The 18,555-nt window shown below is 35.9% G+C and overlaps 1 protein-coding gene across 1 annotated transcript in view; it reads left to right on the forward strand.

Moving 5' to 3' along the window:
* Positions 1-18,555, forward strand: part of MORC1 (MORC family CW-type zinc finger 1) — a 144,174-nt gene that overhangs the window by 57,149 nt on the left and 68,470 nt on the right. The window contains 2 exon segments of the mRNA XM_064495638.1: positions 971-1,125; positions 18,331-18,456. Coding sequence (XP_064351708.1) covers positions 971-1,125; positions 18,331-18,456 — 281 coding nt within the window.

Here is an 18,555-nt window from a genome sequence, read left to right on the forward strand (position 1 = left end):
AGGAGAAACTTCATAAATAGGGACCTTCTCTTTCTTACTCATAATATATTGCTAGTTCCTGGATTGGGGCTAGGTACTGAGCATGAATGAATCACCAAATGAATGAACAAACAAATATATGTTAGAGGCAAGTATCAGGTGCAAAAAGAGTCTTTTAGGAGGGGTGGTAAACCAAACTGGGGGAAGTTAAGCCTGCTTTCCTGAAATAAATGATGCCCACATTTAGACTTACCGAATGAATAGTGAAGGGAGGGCAGGGTGGAAGGGGGAAGTGGTGAAAAACATGATAAGCAGGGGCCGCAAATTGGGAAGGCATGACTTGTGTACTGGGCCATGGGCGATGGGAGTCCCTAAGGAGCTAGACTCCTGGGTGTCCTTTCCCTAAACAGCTCATGTCACTGAGGAGAATATCCCAGCTGCATATACCATGAGCCGCTAAAAATGTTAAAAAAAAAAAATCTAGTTTATCCATCTAGTTGTTACCTTATGGAATAATCTAACCTGCATATTCCCTTAGTAGAATTCTCTGAGCACCCGTGGAACTCTGCAATGAGGAGAAATCCAGCCTGACAGAGGCGATGAGGATGAAGAAAGTAACTCTCTGGCCAGTGTCATTAAAAGGACCGTGTCAGTGTATCACTGCAAGGCATTGTTAGGGGTGTTTAATGCTAAAAGATTGCCGCTTCCCACCCACCCTGACTCCCCATATAAGGTTATACATTTGGAAAAGGTGTCATATTAATTCAGTAATGATGTATTAAGAGATTTTTGTATTATGGAACCAAAGATACCTGGGATTACTATAGATTTATTTAACAAAATAATTACAATTTGTTAAACTCTGACATGGTCCAGACCAAATAACTGAAGTTATGTTTTGAAAAGTGATTTCAAAAGACCAGGGTATAGTTGCTTTTTCTTTTTCCTCAGCTAAATTTCATATAATTTATATATGTATGCGTTCTTCCAGACTTGGTGCAGGTGTGGTTGGCATTGTTAATATACCCCTGGAGATCATGGAACCATCCCATAATAAACAGGAATTTCTCAATGTCCAAGAGTATAATCATCTTCTAAAAGTCATGGGACAGTACTTGGTCCAGTACTGTAAGGACACCGGGATCAGTGAGTATTCAGTAGTCATAGTAAGAGATACTTAAGGGGGAATTGACTTTGGTGATTTCTTTAAGCCGGAATGATTGCACTGATTCAGGGAACCAGTAACTCAAAACCCTGGAAGAGAGCACCTGCATTAAAAAAACAAGCATGAGGGAAATGGGAAGAAAGTCAGTCTGAAAAGCTTCCCCAGAATATTATGGGAAAAATAAACCTGCAGATTAAAAAATTGTAAGAGGAGGACAATCACAGAGCATATGAAGTGGCAGCTGATTGCATAGGAACAGGCAAAAGTTTGCTGGAAATAACCTGAGACGCCCCCAGAGGGACACTGTGTGTGTGGGAGTGCAGAGCCCCACATGCACCCGATACCTTCTGTAGCATGGTACTTACATCATGCCATAGAATAATCATCACTGACCCTGGATAACTGTAGATATATTAAAGCTTGTTTTGTATATCTAACAGGTATTGAATATATAATTCTGAAAGATTTAGATTAAAAATCAATAAAATAAATTTGTTTGGAAACGTAAAAAGATAAACTCCAGTCATCCGGAAAATTTGACTTACTCAGATCGCCTCACTCTCCAGAGATACCTGAACAATGATGGTGTGCTGTGCATTAATTTAATGAACTTCCGTTAAGTTATGCAGACATAGGGCTTCATTTATGGAAAGAAATAGACAGGCTACCATGTATTCGTTCAGTGATTTGCATGAAGTATGTGTAATTCATGCATATCAAAAAGTATGTCTACCCTTGAGACAACTTAAAATCTTCTTACTGCTCCACTTGAAGTTGTAATTTCAGAATATTTTCTTTCCTTTTGTACCCACTCTTCTTGGTCCTGAAATTTTCTGATACCAGTGAAACAGGAAAGAGCTCAGGAACTTAGGGGGCAAAATATAAAGGTGGAAATGAAGTTGGGGGCACAGATTTCCTGCCGAAGCCAGATTTTCACATCATGGTCTAAATCCTCCTCAGATGTGATCTGTGGACCAGCAGCCACAGCATCACCTGAGAGCTTGTTATAAATGCAGAATCTCAGGCCCCAACCATGACCTACTGGATTAAAATCTGCCTGTTAGCAAGATGTCCAGGTGATGTGTATGCACATTAAAGTTTAATAAGCTCTTCTCTGAATGATACATCCATGTAACTTTTGCTTAGCATAGGCATGCTTTTTTCACATGTACTTTTTTTTGTCTCAGAGACATGTTCGAAGTTACTCTAAATGTAGGAATGACTGCATTATTTGGAAGGTGTGCTTAAAGCTGTAGAAGACATAGAAATATACAGAGTGAGGTGATATAAATCAAGGATCTACTCACTGGTCTTTAAATGCTAGCATGACCCGGTACAAGAGGAAAACATTGAGCATTTGAAAACTGTAACTTCCCCGTCCTCCTATTTTCTCTGTAATCCCTTCCTTGTCTTGCTTATCCTTAGAATAAGGGATTATATCCTCAGAAAAAGTTAGGCATTAAGTTTAAAGGTGATAGGAATGATCTCGATCCAGCCCCAGTTTACTCAGGACAGTCTTAGTCCTGATTGTGTGGGAGCTCTCTGGAAGTGCCTTTGCCTGGTGCGTGGGTGTTCTCCCAACACTACTCTCAGCTCCAGGATGTCACCTGCCAGCCTCCCCTCACATGTAACTTCCTCTCCCTATCTTTCTACCTAATTTTTCAAAACCTTCTCCATGGATGTAATAAGATTCAAAATAAGTAAATTGTATTTGTATTTTAAGTATTAATGATCAATAACATGTTGATTTCCTCATTCCGTAATTGCCTAATTTAGGCTAGAAGATGCTCTCACAAAGCTGTTCCCCTAGAAGAAAAGCAGAGGCTGGAGAAAGGATAGTGAGCATGTGTATTTGCTCACACACCTCACAGCTTCATCCCCAAACTTCATTATCAAACCGAATCAAGTAATCAAGGTCAGAATTGGTAGTCTTGGGAGCTGTGCTGAGGAGATTAACCTTCAAGGTCTTTGCTTAATTAATTCCCACAGGAATAAGCAAAGTTGTGTAATGCTTGACTCATACTCTGAAAGCCAGTATTACAGGACACAATTTTAATGAAAATTATTTAGGTGGATTTTTTTGGCCTTATAAATAAAAGATGCAATCTTTGTATTTGCTGTAAATCTGATCTGTTTCTATGGAAAATTGGGCTGCTGTAAAAATCAAATCAGCAGAAAGGGAAATGGAGAGGTAATGACTTTGTTTCATTTGTCAAATCTGCATTCACTTTCAACACAATTGATGCTGAGAATCTCAGAAGTATTTTTCTCATCTCTGAGTCTGTCCTTACTTCAGTATCTGCAATTATGTTTTCTGAAGCTTTGTTCATCCTTACAATAAAATGGAAATACTTATCATCAGCTTTTTTGGAGTAAGAAGAGAAGGAAGAGGAAAAGATATAAATATAAAATGAAATTTGAGTTTGAACAGGAGCAGTTACATAGAAACGTATTACTAAAGTTTTCCAAAATGGATCAGAAATAGCCGATGTGCTAAAATGAAATCTATGATGTAATGAGCACAACCTTTCCCAGTGGAGCTCAGATCACAGAGCATCAGGTTGTCAAGAAGGTTAAAAACCATTTAATCCAGTCCCCCATGCTTTAATCCCCTCTACCTCACCCACCCCTGCCCCAGGCAAGTGGATGGCATTTTAAGCATGAGCAAGGGTTTCCCACAAAAGAAAAACTGCTACTTCTGGAGGCATCCCATGAATCTTTGTGCAGCTGTGTTGGAAAAATACATTTCCATATTAATGTCAAATCTATTTCTCATGCATTCCTTCATTCATTTATCTACGCTAGGCACTGAGTGTCATAGGACCAACAAATCAGACATGGTCCCCCCACTCTCTGGGAATTTACCATTGAGTGGGACTAACACAGTTTGACAAATGAAAGTAGGATTGGTGCCCAGCAGAGAAGAATGTGTGTGTGGAAGGAAGCCAGTGATCAGGAGCTCACAGTTCAGAGGCCAGAGAAGACCTCTCTGAGGAAGAGATACTTACTGAAGGATGAAGAGGAGTTAGCAAGGCTAACTTCATTCTTCCCTCTTGGGGCCATGAAGGATAGGCCTAAAGCCTTTTCAGATGGCAGCCCTCCAGATATTTGAAGTTTTCTGTCTCTCTTCAGTCTTATTTTATCCTCACATTTCCAAGTTCTGTTGCTATTTTTTATTTGACATGACATTAAATATATTCACCATTTTAATACTATTCTTTATAAAGTGTATCACCTAGAAAAAAATGTCAGATGAAACTCTAGCAACCTTGAATAAAATGGGATCATCCTGTCTTTAAGTTGTTGTAATTCTGTTGCTGTAGCCTAATATATTAATTCTCGGTAAGCACATTATTGACCCTCAGTGTCTTTATTACCAATTAAAATTCTTAATAAAATGTTTAATGTGTATTCTTCTTAAACCATACCTCCCTTATATTTTTCCAGTAAGTATTTTTGGACCCTAGTGTAGAATCATACATTTGTTCCTATTAAGTTTTATCACTTTATGAGGCCCATTTTTTAATATTGTCAGGACCTGTTTTGGAATTTAATGTTGACTTTTAACTAATGTGCTATTTTTCCTGGTATGTTAGGTTTGGCCAGTATTTTCTCTATGATTTTATTTAAATCCTATTGCGCAGGACAGGGAAATCAAGCACCTGGCCCTCCACTGGTGACCTCCAGTGAGTTAGAAATGGGACACTGGGTGAGGGCAGTTAGCCAGCTACAGATCTTCCTATTAAGCTGTCACCTAACTCATGTCAGTTTCTCAATTTTTGTAATTTTGAAAGTAAGGGCTAATATTTGTTAGATGAATAATTCTTTTATAAGTAGACAGTTCTCTATGTCTTAGCTTGGGCTGCTATAGCAAGATACCATAAGCTGGCTGGTTTATGAACAACATAAATTCATTTCTCAAAGTTGTGGAGGCTGGAAGTCCAAGATCAGGATGCCAGCACAGTTGGGTTCTGGTGAGGACCCTCTTCTGGTTTGCAGACTGCCGACATACTGTTGTATCCTCCATGGTGGAAAGAGAGTGAGCTATCTCTCTGGCTTCTCTTTATAAGGGCACTGATCCCATTCATGATGGCTCCCCTTCATGACCTAATGACTTCCCAAAGGCCCTACCTCCACGTACCATCACAGTGGGAATTAGGTTTCAACATGTGAATTTAGGAAGGACTCAAACATTCAGCCCCTAACAGTCTGGTAGCAAGATACAGCTAGCTGCTCACAACAAAATTTTCTTTCTCTTATGATGTATGTTAAGTCTCTGAGATCTCAGAAAGGCACTTCAGGAAAATTGAAACATCACATTCAGCTAGGGATATGCATTGACTAAGGAGGCCTATGTATATATTAAAAGGTGTCATACTTTTTAGAAGTCATACTTTTTAAAAATTCAGTTTTTGAAGTTACAGATTTTATGTACTTATTCTAGTGTATTTTTAGAATTTTGTATTTTCAATGTTATATTTTATCTTTTATTTTAAAACATTTTATTATGGTGTTATGGGCTGAATTGTGTCTCCCTTGAATTCATATGTTTTAGTCCTAACCCCCAGCAACCCCGAGAATGTGATTGTGTCTGGAGAGAGGACCTTTAAAGAGGCGATTAAGTTTAAATGAGACATTAGGGTGGGCCCTAATCTAATGTGTCCTTATAAGAAGAGGAAGTGTGGACACACAAGGAGACACCAGAGATGGGTGTGCACAGAGAGGAGAATATGTGAGGACACAGTGAGAAGGTTGCCATATGTAAGCCAAGGAAAGAGGTCTCTCAAGAAACCAAACCTGCCAACACCTTGATCTTGGACTTCCAGCCTCCAGAGCTGTGAAGATAAACATTTCTGTGTTTTAAGCCACCTAGTCAGCAGTGTTTTGTTATGGCAGCTCTAGTAAACTAATATATGTGGGAAATTGCAAAACTAGACAGGTTTAAAGAGAATATTATGAAATCAGAAACTCATCATCGAACCTCAACAATTATCAACTCCTGGGCAAACTGTTTTATCTGTACTTTTACCTACTGCCCCCAAACTGAATTATGAAGGAAATTCCAGACACTATACAGTTATATCTGTATATATTTTAGCATGTATTGTTAAAGAACCCTGTGTAAGAACATAACCACATTATATATATTACACCTAAAAATTATCAGTGCTTTTGTAATATCATAAAATATCCAATCTATTGTTTTCATTTCTATTTATTTCCTGTGATAATATAATTCATAGTCCCTCTACTCTATCCTTACATTTCTCTTTATCGCTCACTCTTTCTCTTTCTTTTTCTTTTCTTTCTTTCTTTTTTTTTTTTTTTTTTGCAGTTTATTCATAGGAAAAACTCGGTTGGTTGTCTTACAGTTTTCATAGTTTAAATTTTGCTTACTGCATTACTGCATTCTTTCAGTCGGTTTATTTCTTTGTAAATTGGTAGAATCTAGCAGCTTGATCAAATTCAAATGTGCATGTGTGTGTGTGTTTTTTTTTTTTCTTGTCAAGATACTTCATAGGTGGTAGTGTGTTCTATCAGGAGCCATATATTGTTCAGTTGTTTCTCTTTTAGTGATATGAACAGTTAATGATCAAAGGTCAGGTCCCTTAGGAGCTCCAAAATCTTGTATTTTAATTCCATTGTATTTTCATCACTTATTACTTCTAACACTTCTATAAGGAAGAATGTCCCTTACCTACTGTTTGGTTACCATGTTAGCTGGTGATTTACTATTTGACAGCAGCAGCAGTAGAGCTCTGTACCACTGAGCAAATTGCATTGGAGGAAGAGCTTGATGTGAGAGGAATTAGAGATAAAATTAAAATATTAAAAAACAGTACAGACATTGTGCCTGACTGATTTATATGGCATCAATATATACTCTGTTTAAAATTGTTACTTTGTGCCAGTTCCCAGCAAATAGCGGGATGGTTCAGGAGTTCAGTGGATTGACTTCCTTTTATTTTGTTTAAATCACATTCTTAGATTTTATTCATTTACACTGCTTTCACCTGGCAATTGAAATTATCACCATTGACAGCACTTAGGCTTCCTTTTCTTTCTGACTGCACTTATTATCATGATAATGACATTTTTTACATCTATAATGAAGTTTCTTGCTAAAATATCTCAGAGGATCTCACCTGTATTGCAGATAAAATTTGAAAAAGCCAACCATTTTTCTTTTGTCTGGAATTATATACACTTTGATTCTTACAGTTTGATTTTTACCCTGCCATATCAGAAGCAAGATCTCAAAACTTTCTTCATTAGTCTGCATATGTGTACCTTGGTAAAAGAGAGTCAATTGTAGCTAATGACTCTGAAAGTAAGACAATGCAATCAGAATTACACATAAGTAGTATTAACAACAGAAGAATGTTTAGACTTTTGAGAACATTAAGTCAGTTAGAGATTTTGTGTATGTCTGAGTGAGGTAAAGAGAATCCTGGTAGAAGGATAAATTATGCTAACCCAGGCATTGAGGGGAGACTAGATGACTAGGCTTTTGCCCGTGATAACACAGAACTTTTTATGAGTGTGCAGTAGATCATATTATTATGTCTAATTTTGACTTCCACATTTTAGAAAGAATAGAAAAAAATGAATATATCTAAAGAAAAGCTATGAAAATGACTAAATGAAAATATAACCTTAAAAGGGAAAGTAAAATTGCTTCTTTAAAAGAAAAGATGCCATGGAAACCTAACTTTCCTCAGATTTGTTTTTGAAGGTTTGTCATCACGAGGCTCACAGCAGTCTTCTTACCTAGTGTTCAGCTCACAGAACATTGTGGTTCTGAACTGGGAGGCAGGAGGCCCTAGGGGGCCTTTGAGTATGACTCGGAGTCCTTAGATCCCTGCCTACCAATGACTGTCTAAAGTAGTGTCATGCCTTGTGCATATATGTGCTGCAGCTTTTCAAGTATGTATAGATGTAGTTGTGGGTAGTAAGATGGAAAATCACATCTTAATCACACGTGTTATTAAATTTTTAACTTATTTTTTGTCATCATGTATTTTCTCAAGTTGGGGGTGGTGGTTTTGAAATCATTTTGCAGCTTAAGGAGCTCCTTACAGGAAGCAGCTGATAGGAAGTGAGAGACAGCAGTGCTGCGTCATCAGATGAAGTCATGAAGCTGACACTCAGTGCAGGTTGGGCCAGCGCCGCAGATTTCTGGAATTTTGCCTGGAGCCTGCTGTGCTCACTGTAGGGTGAAGAAGTGAAGACATTCTGGCTGCAGCTGCCACTGACTGTACACTACCCCGAGACAGGCCCAGCCCCACTCCAACACACCCAGGAGCCAAGAGAAGGGATGGCGTTGAAGGCCTCTTCACCACTGCTGAAGACATCTCTTGCCTTGTTTTCCTCCAATCAAACAGAGCGCTTTGGGAAGCGGTTATGTAGGCCTTCCCGCATCCCACGTGCACCACACACTCTCTAAGCTGTTGTGCCACTTCTTCCTCTTAAGGGGCGATTGGCTTAGAGAGGGTACAGGCATCACTACCAACAGGTTGGAACTGACATATCAGTTGAAACCAGTTTGCCATCCCTAACCCAGAGATGCCATCAAGACTATACAAGATAAATGACCACACCGTGGATCAGCTTAGGAGGGGTCTGATGTCTGGCTTAGCTTCGAATGACAAACAGGACAGTCTTCCGCAGAGGAGGCGGCATGATTTATAGTCTCCTGAGAATGGGTGTGTAACTTCTGTCGGAGGAGATCTTTAGAAATAGAATATAATCATCTGTTTAAGATGCAGAACAACCTGAAGACAGGGACCTGATTTAAATACCTTCTCCATCTTACGATTTTCCTGGTGCTTTGATTTCATAAACTGTGTAGCCTTCCTTGTTTGGATGGAAACCATCAAAGCTTGGCTTTGGTAGTTTATTACTGAATTTAATTATTTTTCCCCTTGGCTAATTGATTCCCTGGATGTCATTGTACATTCTGTGAATAGACATGAAACTGACATCTAGGAGGGTGTTGTGCTTCTCCTCTTTTTAAGAGGCAAAATCTATTTGAACTGATCTTTTAGTTACTGGTTTGTGGCAAATTTTTCGTAAGTTATTTTAGTAGTTCCCATTATTTTTTCCTAGTTTTAAGAGACCTGAAAAATTAATCAGACTAATTTAAGCATTAGGAATCTTCTGAATAAAGTACTCTAAACAGAGCGAGTAATAAATTAAATTTTCGCAGTTTTTCTCAGATACTTAGTCTAGAAATTATGACTTTAATTCTCTGTGCATTAACCCTTGATCATGCTCATTGATTACTCAAACAAAAGTCTCAAGATATTCATTCTTTTGTAATTTTGAATACTACCTGTTTGGTTATAGCCATTTCCTGTTTTCAAAAGTAAACTGAATTTTCAGATTAGAATACCCTGCAGTTGTTAAAATAATATAATTTTGAAATTAATAAATTTGGGGTTATCTACATAGCACTCTGTAGGTGGGTGGAAATATTTAAGATGTGTTTTTAAAAATCAAGTACTTTTGCATGTTTTGAAATTTCATTTTTTTGCTCTTAATTGACTTCTGGATGAAACAGCAATTTTAAAACCTTCATTAAGACGTATTAACAAAAGATGTTTTATAAAAACCATATATTAAAAAATCCATAATTGTATACCATTCCATTAGTTAAGGCCAATGTAATATAATGAATTTTTATTAATTTTACTGTATTTTGCCAGACTAGGATAGACAGTGATTTTTTTCCCATTTTTATTGGGATATAATTTACAAAAGCTAGTGTATGCTTTAAGTGAACAACATGATGATTTGCTATACATATACATTGTGAAATATTTACCACAATTAAGTTAATTAATATTTCTGCCACCTCACATAGTTACTGTTTTACATGTGTAAGAGGTGAGAATGCTTAAGATCTACTCTCTCAGCAAATTTCAATTATACAGTACAGTATTATTGACTGTAGTCACCATGCTGTACATTAGATCCTCAGAACTTACTCATCTTATAACTGAAAGTTTGTACCCTTCAACCAACACCTCCCTGTTTCCTCTGGCCCACAGTTGCTGGTTTTACTCTACTCTCAGTTTTTATGAGTTCAACTATATTATTACTGTAATTTTTAGATTCCACATATAAGTCATGGCATACAATATTTATCTTTCTTTGGCTTATTTCATTTAGCAGAATGCTCTCCAAGTTCATTCTTGTTGCAAGTGGAAGGATTTCCAAATTGTTTATGGATAATAGTCTATTCTCCCTCTTAATCTCTCTCTCTCTCTCTCTCTCACACACACACACACACACACACACATATACACACACATTTTCTTCAACATCCCATCCATCAGTGAATATTAAAGTGACTTTAGTATTTCCATATCTTGCTTGTAGTAACTAATGCTGCAGTGAACATGGGAGTGCAGGTATCTCTTCAAGACACTGATTTCATATCTTTCAGATACACACCCAGAAGTGGATTTCTGGATCATATAGTAGTTATACTTTTAATTTTTTGAGGAAACCACATACAGTTTTCCATAATGGTTGTCCCAATTTACATTCCCACCAACAATGTACAAGGGATCCTTTTTACTCCACATCCTTGACAACACTTGTTTATCTCTTCTCATTTTGATAATAGCCATCCTAACAGGGGTGAGGTGATAGCTTATTTGGTTTTGTTTTCCATTTCCCTGATTGTTAGTGATGTTGAACACCTTTTTCATGAACCTGTTAGCTATTTGTATGTCTTTTTTGGAAAACTGTTCAATAGGTTTTTTGCCCATTTTTAAATAAGTATTTGGTTTTTTTGTTTTTGTTTGTGCTATTCAATTGTGTGAGTTCTTTGTGTAGTTTAGATATTAACCCCTTATCGTACAAATGATCCACAGATATTTTCTCCCCTTCTGTGTGTTGCCTTTTCATTTTTTGATTGTTTCCTTTGCTGTACAAAAGCTTTTCACTTTGATGTAGTCCCACTTGGGTTTTTTTTCCTTTTGTTACTTGTGCTTTTGGTGTCATATCCAAAAAAATAAATGCCCACACCAACATCAAGGAGCTTTTTGTTTTATTTTCTTCCAGGAACTCTATGGTTTTGGGTCTTACATTTAAGTCTTTAACCTATTTTTCCCACCATTTATTGAAAAGACTATTCTTTCCCCATTGTGTATTCCTGGCACTTTTGTCAAAGGTTAGTTTACTGTATATGTTTGAGTTTACCTCTAGGCTTCCTATTCTGTTCCATTGGTCAGTATTTCTGTTTTTCTGCCAATGCCATACTGTTTTGATTACTATAGCTTTGTAATATAATTTGTAATTAGGAATTGTGATGCCTCTAGTTTTGTTCTTCTTTCTCAAGATAGCTTTGTCTATTCTGGTATATTGCTTCTGTACCTAATGCATTGAGAGGTTTTATCATAAAAGGATGTTGAATTTTGTCAAATGCTATTTCTACATCTATTGAGATTATCAAATGATTTTTATTCTTCATTCCATTAATGTGATGTATGGTGTTTATTGATTTGTGTATGTTGAACCGTTCTTGCATCCAGAGATGAATACCACACAATCCTCCTATCTCTCTGCTGAATTTGGTGTGCTTTATTTTGTTGACAATTTTTGTATCCATGTTCACCACTGGCATTAGCCTGTACTTTTCTTGTAGTGTCCGTACCTGGTTTTGGAATCAGGGTAATGTGGGCCTTATGAAAATGAGTTTGGAGGTGTGTCTTCCTCTTCAATTTTGGAAAAGATGGAGAAGGACAGGAATTCATTTTTTAAAAATGTTTGATAAAATTCACCAGTAAAGCTATCTGGTACTTGGCTTTTCTTTGTTGAGAGATTTTTTGATTATTGATTCAATCTCTCTATTCATTCTTGGGTTGTTCAGATTTTCTATTTCTTTATGATTCAGTCTTAGTAGGTTATATGTTTCTAGGAATTTACCTATTTCTTCTACGTTATATAATTTGTTGGCAAGTAGTTGTTCATAGTTTCTTAATGTCCTTTGTATTTCTGTATTATCAGTTGTAATGTCTCCTCTTTCATTTCTGATTTTATTTGAGTCTTCACTCTTTTTCTTACCTAGTCTGATTAAGGGTTTGTCAATTATATTTATCTTTTCAAAAAGCAGCTGTTAGTTTTAGTGATCTTTTCTATTTTTAAATTCTCTATTCCATTTATTCTGTTCTGATATTTACTTTCTTCTGTTAACTTTGGTCTTAGTTCTTTTTCTAGTTCCTTGATGTGTAAAATTAGATTGAGATCTTTCTTGTTTCTTAATGTAGGTGCTTATCACTATGGATGTCTTTCTTAGAACTGCTTTTGTTGCATCTGATGTTTTGGTATGTTGTGTTTCTGTTTTCATTTATCTCAATATTTTTTTTAATTGAAGTATAGTCAGCTTACAATGTTGTGTCAATTTCTGGTGTGCACCATAATGTTTTAGTTATACATACATATATTTGTTTTCACATTCTTTTTCATTAAAGGTTATTACAGGATATTGAATACAGTTCCCTGTGCTATACAGAAAAATTTGTTTTTTAATCTATTTTTATATATGGTGGCTAACATTTGCAAATCTTTAACTCCCAAATTTATCCCTTCCCACCCTCCTCCCCTGGTAACCATAAGATTGTTTACTATGTGAGTCTGTTTCTGTTTTGTAGATGAGTTCATTAGCGTCCTCTTTTTTTCTTTATTTTTAGATTCCACATACAAGTGGTATCGTATGGTATTTTCTTTCTCTTTCTGGCTTCGTTTAGAATGATGATCTCTAGGTCCATCCATGTTGCTGCAAATGGCATTATTTTATTATTTTTTATGGCCAAGTACTATTCCATTGTGTAAGTATACCACAGCTCCTTTATCCAGTCATCTGTTGATGGACATTTAGGTTGTTTCCATGTCTTGGCTATTGTAAATAGTGCTGCTATGATCATTGGGGTGCATGTATCTTTTCAAATTAAGAGTTTCCTCTTGATATATGCCCAGGAGTTGGATTGCTGGATCATATGGTAAGTCTGTTTTTAGTCATTTGAGGAATCTCTATGCTGTTTTCCATAATGGGTGCACCAAACTACATTCCCAGCAACACTGTAGGAGGGTTCCCTTTTCTCCACACCCTCTCCAGCATTTATCATTTGTGGACTTTTGAATAATGGCCATTCTAACTGGGGTGAGGTGAAACCTCATTGTAGTTTTGATTTTCATTTCTCTGATTAATGATATTGAGCATTTTTTTTTCAATGCATTTGCATGTCTTCATTGGAGAATTGCTTGTTTAGGTCTTCTGTCCATTTTTGGATTGGGTGGGTTGTTTTATTTTGTTATTAAGTTGTACGAGCTGTTTATATATTCTGGAAATTAAGCTCTTGTCAGTTTCATCTTTTGCAAATATTTTCTTCCATTCCGTAGGTTGTCTTTTTGTTTTGCTTATGGTTTCCTTTGCTGTGAAAAGCTCATAAGTTTAATTAAGTCCCATTTGTTAATTTTTGCTTTTATTTCTATTGCCTGAGTAGAATGCCCTAGGAGAACATTGCTGAGATTTGTGTCAGATAATGCTTTGCCTGTGTTTTCTTCTAAGAGGTTTATAGTGTCTTGTCTTATGTTGAAGTCTTTAAGCCATTTTGAGTTTATTTTGTGTATGGTGTGAGGGAGCATTCTAACTTCACTGATTTACATATGGCTCTCCAGTTATCCCAGCACCATTTGCTGAAGAGATTGTCTTTACTCCGTTGTATGTTCTTGCCTCCTTTGTCAAAGATTGACCAAAAGTTTGTGGATTTTATTTCTGGGCTCTCTATTCTGTTCCATTGATCCATATGTCTGTTTTTGTATCAAAACCATGCTGTTTTGATTACATAGCTCTGTAGTAGTATCTGAAGTCTGAGAGGGTTGTTCTTCCAGCTTCATTCTTTTTCTTCAGTATTGCTTTGGCAATTCTGGGTCTTTTGTGATTCTGTATAAATTTTAGGATTATTTGTTCTATTTCTGTGAAAAATTTTCTGGGTAATTTGATAGTGATCACATTAAATATAAATAGCTTTTGTTATGTTGAGATATGTTCCCTCTATACCAACTTTGGTAAGAGTTTTTTTTTTTTTTATCATGAATGGGTGTTGAATTTTATCAAATGCTTTTTCAGTGTTTATTGAGATGATCATGATTTTTTTCCTTTCTTTTTTTTTTTTGATTCCCTACTATCATTGCATTGCTGTCTATTTCTTCCTTTAAATTTGTTACTATTTGCTTAATATATTTAGGTGCTCTGATGTTGGATGTATGTGTATTTACAATTGTTATAGCCTCTTGATGATTCAACTTCTCTATCACTGGGTAATAACTTTTTTTTCCCTCTTCTTATCATTTTTGACTTAAAGTTTATTTGTTCTGATACGAGTATAGTTACCCATGCTCATTTTTGGTTTCCATTTGCATTGTATATTTTTTTCCATCTCTTCAGTTTGAGCTAATGTGTGTCCTTAAAACTAAAGTGAATCTCTTATAGGCAGCATATAGTTGGATCTTATATATTCAGCCACTTTACAACTTCTGATGGGAGAATTTAATCCACTTACATTTAAAATAATTATGGATAGATAAGGACTTACTGCTGCTATCTTATTGATTGTTTTCTGGCTGCTTTTTAGTTCCTTTGTTTCTTTCTTCCTCTCTTGGTCTCATCCTTTGTGTTACAATGATTTTCTGTAGTGTTATATTTTGAATCCTTTCTTTTTATCTTCTGTGCATCTGCTACACGTTTTTGCTTTGTGGTTATGAGATTTACATAAAATACGTTATACTTATAATAGTTTATTCTAAGTATAACAACTTCACTTGCATGTAAAAACTTGACCTTTATATTCCCTCCCCCCACAAACATTTTGTTTTTTATTTCATAGCTTACATGTTTTACTATTGTATATCCATTAAGAAATTATTGTAGCTATGGTTTTTTTTAATACTTTTGTCTTTTAAACTTTATACTAGATTTAAGTGATTTATATACCACCATTACAAAATTAAAGTATCCTGATTTTGACTATGTATTTACCCTTACCAGTGAGTTTTATGTTTTCAAGTTACTAGTTAGTTTCTTTTCATTTCAGCTTGGAGAACATCCTTTAATATTTCTTGTAAGGCAGGACTACTGGTAATTAACTCCCTCAGCTTTTGTTTTGTTTGTTTTGTTTGTTGATTTTTTTTTTTTTTATCTTTCCCTCATTTCTAAAGGACATATTTGCTGGATAACATGTTCTTGATTAGCAGGGGTTTTTTTTCCTCCCAGCACTTTGATTGTATTATCCCATTCTCTCAGTGTTTTGGCTGAAAAATCCACTAATAGCCTTTTGGGAGTTCCTTTGAATGGGAGGAATTATTTTCTCAGGATAATTGTATAAATATCTACAAACTGAGTAACACATGGAACAAAACAGGAACTGGTGTGATATGTTTTTTCCCACTACCATTTCACTGACCAATGTACTTATCTACTTGCTGAAGCATCTACCTAGTCTTTAGGGGCCACTACATGGAAATTTGTTTTAATAACATATTATAAATTGTTCATATTGGAGTAACTTCTGTCTGAAGGAAAAAAGTCAAAGTTCCCATGGCAGTTAGGAAAAGCCATTTCTGATCCCCAGATTGAGTAACTCTGGTTGTTTTCTTTGTCCTGATATCTACTTTGAATAGTATATCTTCTATCAGTCACCTATCATTAGATGTTGGGCTACTGAATGTTCTCATTTCTGCCTTTGATAACCAGTAATCCTTTAGTATTATTTAGTCTTATAAGTAAACATTAAGCTCTGAGTGTCAGCTGCTGAAAACAGAATCCTAAACATAGCTATTGTCTTCAAGGATTTCACTCTCTAAAGGGAAAAACAGGCATCAAAGTGAACTGAAATGTAATGTGTAATGTTGTAAGAGTGGTGTGATCACAGAGCACATAACAACCCACACTCAAGAGGTGTGTGTCTATATTTCTAACATTCTAGTAGTTTTACCTCTGTTAAAATCCTCGTGGTGGGGTTCACAGTTGATACTCATTTTATAAGTTTGCTGGGTTGTGTTAATTGTGTTTAGTTAATGTTTTCAGGGAGAGATATTATTTAAATTTTATTTTATCCTGAACAACACATCGATGAGCTGTTTTGTCAAGAGTGCAGCAACATTTTTTGAGGGCTTGTTAGGTGCAGGATGCTGATCTCTGAGTTGAGGGCATGCAAAGTGATAAAGCACAGTTCCTCCTTTGAAAAGGTGAGGTCTTCTTGGGGAAGTAACAATGAGAAAGAGAACAAATACAGATTAGCAGCAACTTAAATTTCTTCAGGGCCCTATAGTTTTTAATACACCTTCATATTTATTCTTAGTGATAACAATGTAAGGCAAGTTATTGTAAACATTTACTTTATGGTTAAGAAAATTTACTGGCTTCCCACAGTTACACAGTGAATTTGTGGCAGACACAGTGGTCAAAGTCACCTGACTTTTATCTACACCACTTCATGCCTCAACATAGTAAGAGCTGAGTAGTTCATGTGAAATTCAGAGGACAGGACCTCATGAGCCCTGTCCAGACACCAAAGAGTATTTCAGGATCTGGTGTGCAGTGAAAAAGTAGGGTCTGAGTTGAGAAAAGCCCAAGGAGCAGAATGCAAAGTGAAATTTGAGGTGCGAGCTGGTAGGGATTTTGTGAAAAAACAAGGCAGGAGACCTGAGAATTTGTGGGCTGTCAGCCCAGCCCAGTTGTAAAGCCCCTTTGGAAGACTGAGTCCCTTCCCTGTTAGTCTTAAAGGCACGTAGCATTCTGAACCTAAATTTTAACAGGAATAGTTAGGTGTAAGGATGTTTATTTGTGTTTTGCTTGGATTACACAGTGGTATGTTAAGGTTGATGTAAGCCTGGCCCTATTTCATGTATGTTATTTCCAAGATATATATTTTAGAACCTTACTTTTTGAACTTTGTACGTTGATGAAATGTATGTCTGCCACATTTCAAGTGGTCAGTAGCCACATGTGGCCAGTTGATTATCATATTGGACAGAATGGTAAACGTGGATTCTTTTTTCAAAAAAAATTTTTTAAGTGATACATGCACGTGTAAAAACATTCAAAATGTTCAGAAAGTAAAAAATGAAAAGTGAAAGTACCTTCCCCTGACCTCTTCTCAAACTGTCCCTTTCTCCAGTGATAGCCGCTATTAAAACTTTCTTTTGTATCCTTTTAGGAAAAGAAAAGTATGTCTGTCAAAATTTTATATGTATATGCTTTTTTGCATTGCAAAAATTGACTATGCTAGGTATGCTGTTTTATGTCTTTAAAAAATTACTATTAAAATTCTCTCTTGGAGATCTTAATACAATAATTTGGCTCTAACTCCGTGTTTTAAAGGTTACCTAGTGTTCCCTTGTTTGGAAATGGGATTTATCAGTTCCCTGTTCTAGGCTTTTACATTGCTTCCAGGTGTTTTGTTTCTGTTTTTGTTTTGTTTGTTTGCTATTTAAAAAGTGCTATAATATATATGGCCATTGTTTTGTGTGTTTGTAGGAAAGATTCCTAGCGGTGCAATTGCTGGATCAAAGAATAAAAACACTGCCTCTCAAGGAGGACTCCTGCATATTCCTCCACAACAAGTGCTGTTTCTAAGCAAGGATGATGTTTAGAGTCTGGGGCGAGGGTAGGGCATAAACAACAGAGACTGGAAGGAAAGGGGGAAAGAGAGAAAATAGAAACTCTGGATGTGAGACAAGATGATAAATATTTGTATCAGTAGTCTTAAGGGTGGCTGTTAAGTTTAATCAGTACAGTCTCTCCTGGGAATATTTAAGAAAAAAATTTGAAATGTCAATGTATTTTACTGCAACAATAAAAGTAGGTATTTATTTTATAACTGAAATTGTGTTTAGTTTTATTATAAAGGTATTGCATATTTATTACATATAATTTGGACAATGCAAGAGAGTATAAAGCAGAAAACAAATTTCACCTGTACTCAGAGAAAACCAATGTTAATATTTTAATTTCTTATTTCTGTATATATATACTAAGTTTTACATAGTTGAGATCATATTGTACATACATATGTTTATATCCAAACTTCTCTTTGCTTATCATCTTGATCTTATTGATTTTATATTCTTTCATTATTCTCTGCCTGCTTTCTTTTTTCTTCCTTTTTTTTCAGGTAATAGAAGTCTGACATTGTTTTGGAATGAATTTGGATATGCAAATAATGATGTGGAGAGATCTTTAGATTCTGTTCGGTATCACAGAAGACAAGCCATGGCCATCCCATTCATCATTCAGTGTGGTGAGTGTTGAATTCCACTCCAGTTAGCAAACATTTAGTGAGTTCCTAATATACAAATCATTGGGTCAAAAATGGGGTGTGAAGAAGACAAAGGTGGGT

The sequence above is a fragment of the Camelus dromedarius genome, chromosome 2, assembly GCF_036321535.1.
Source record: "Camelus dromedarius isolate mCamDro1 chromosome 2, mCamDro1.pat, whole genome shotgun sequence".
NCBI classification, from domain to species: Eukaryota; Metazoa; Chordata; class Mammalia; order Artiodactyla; family Camelidae; genus Camelus; species Camelus dromedarius.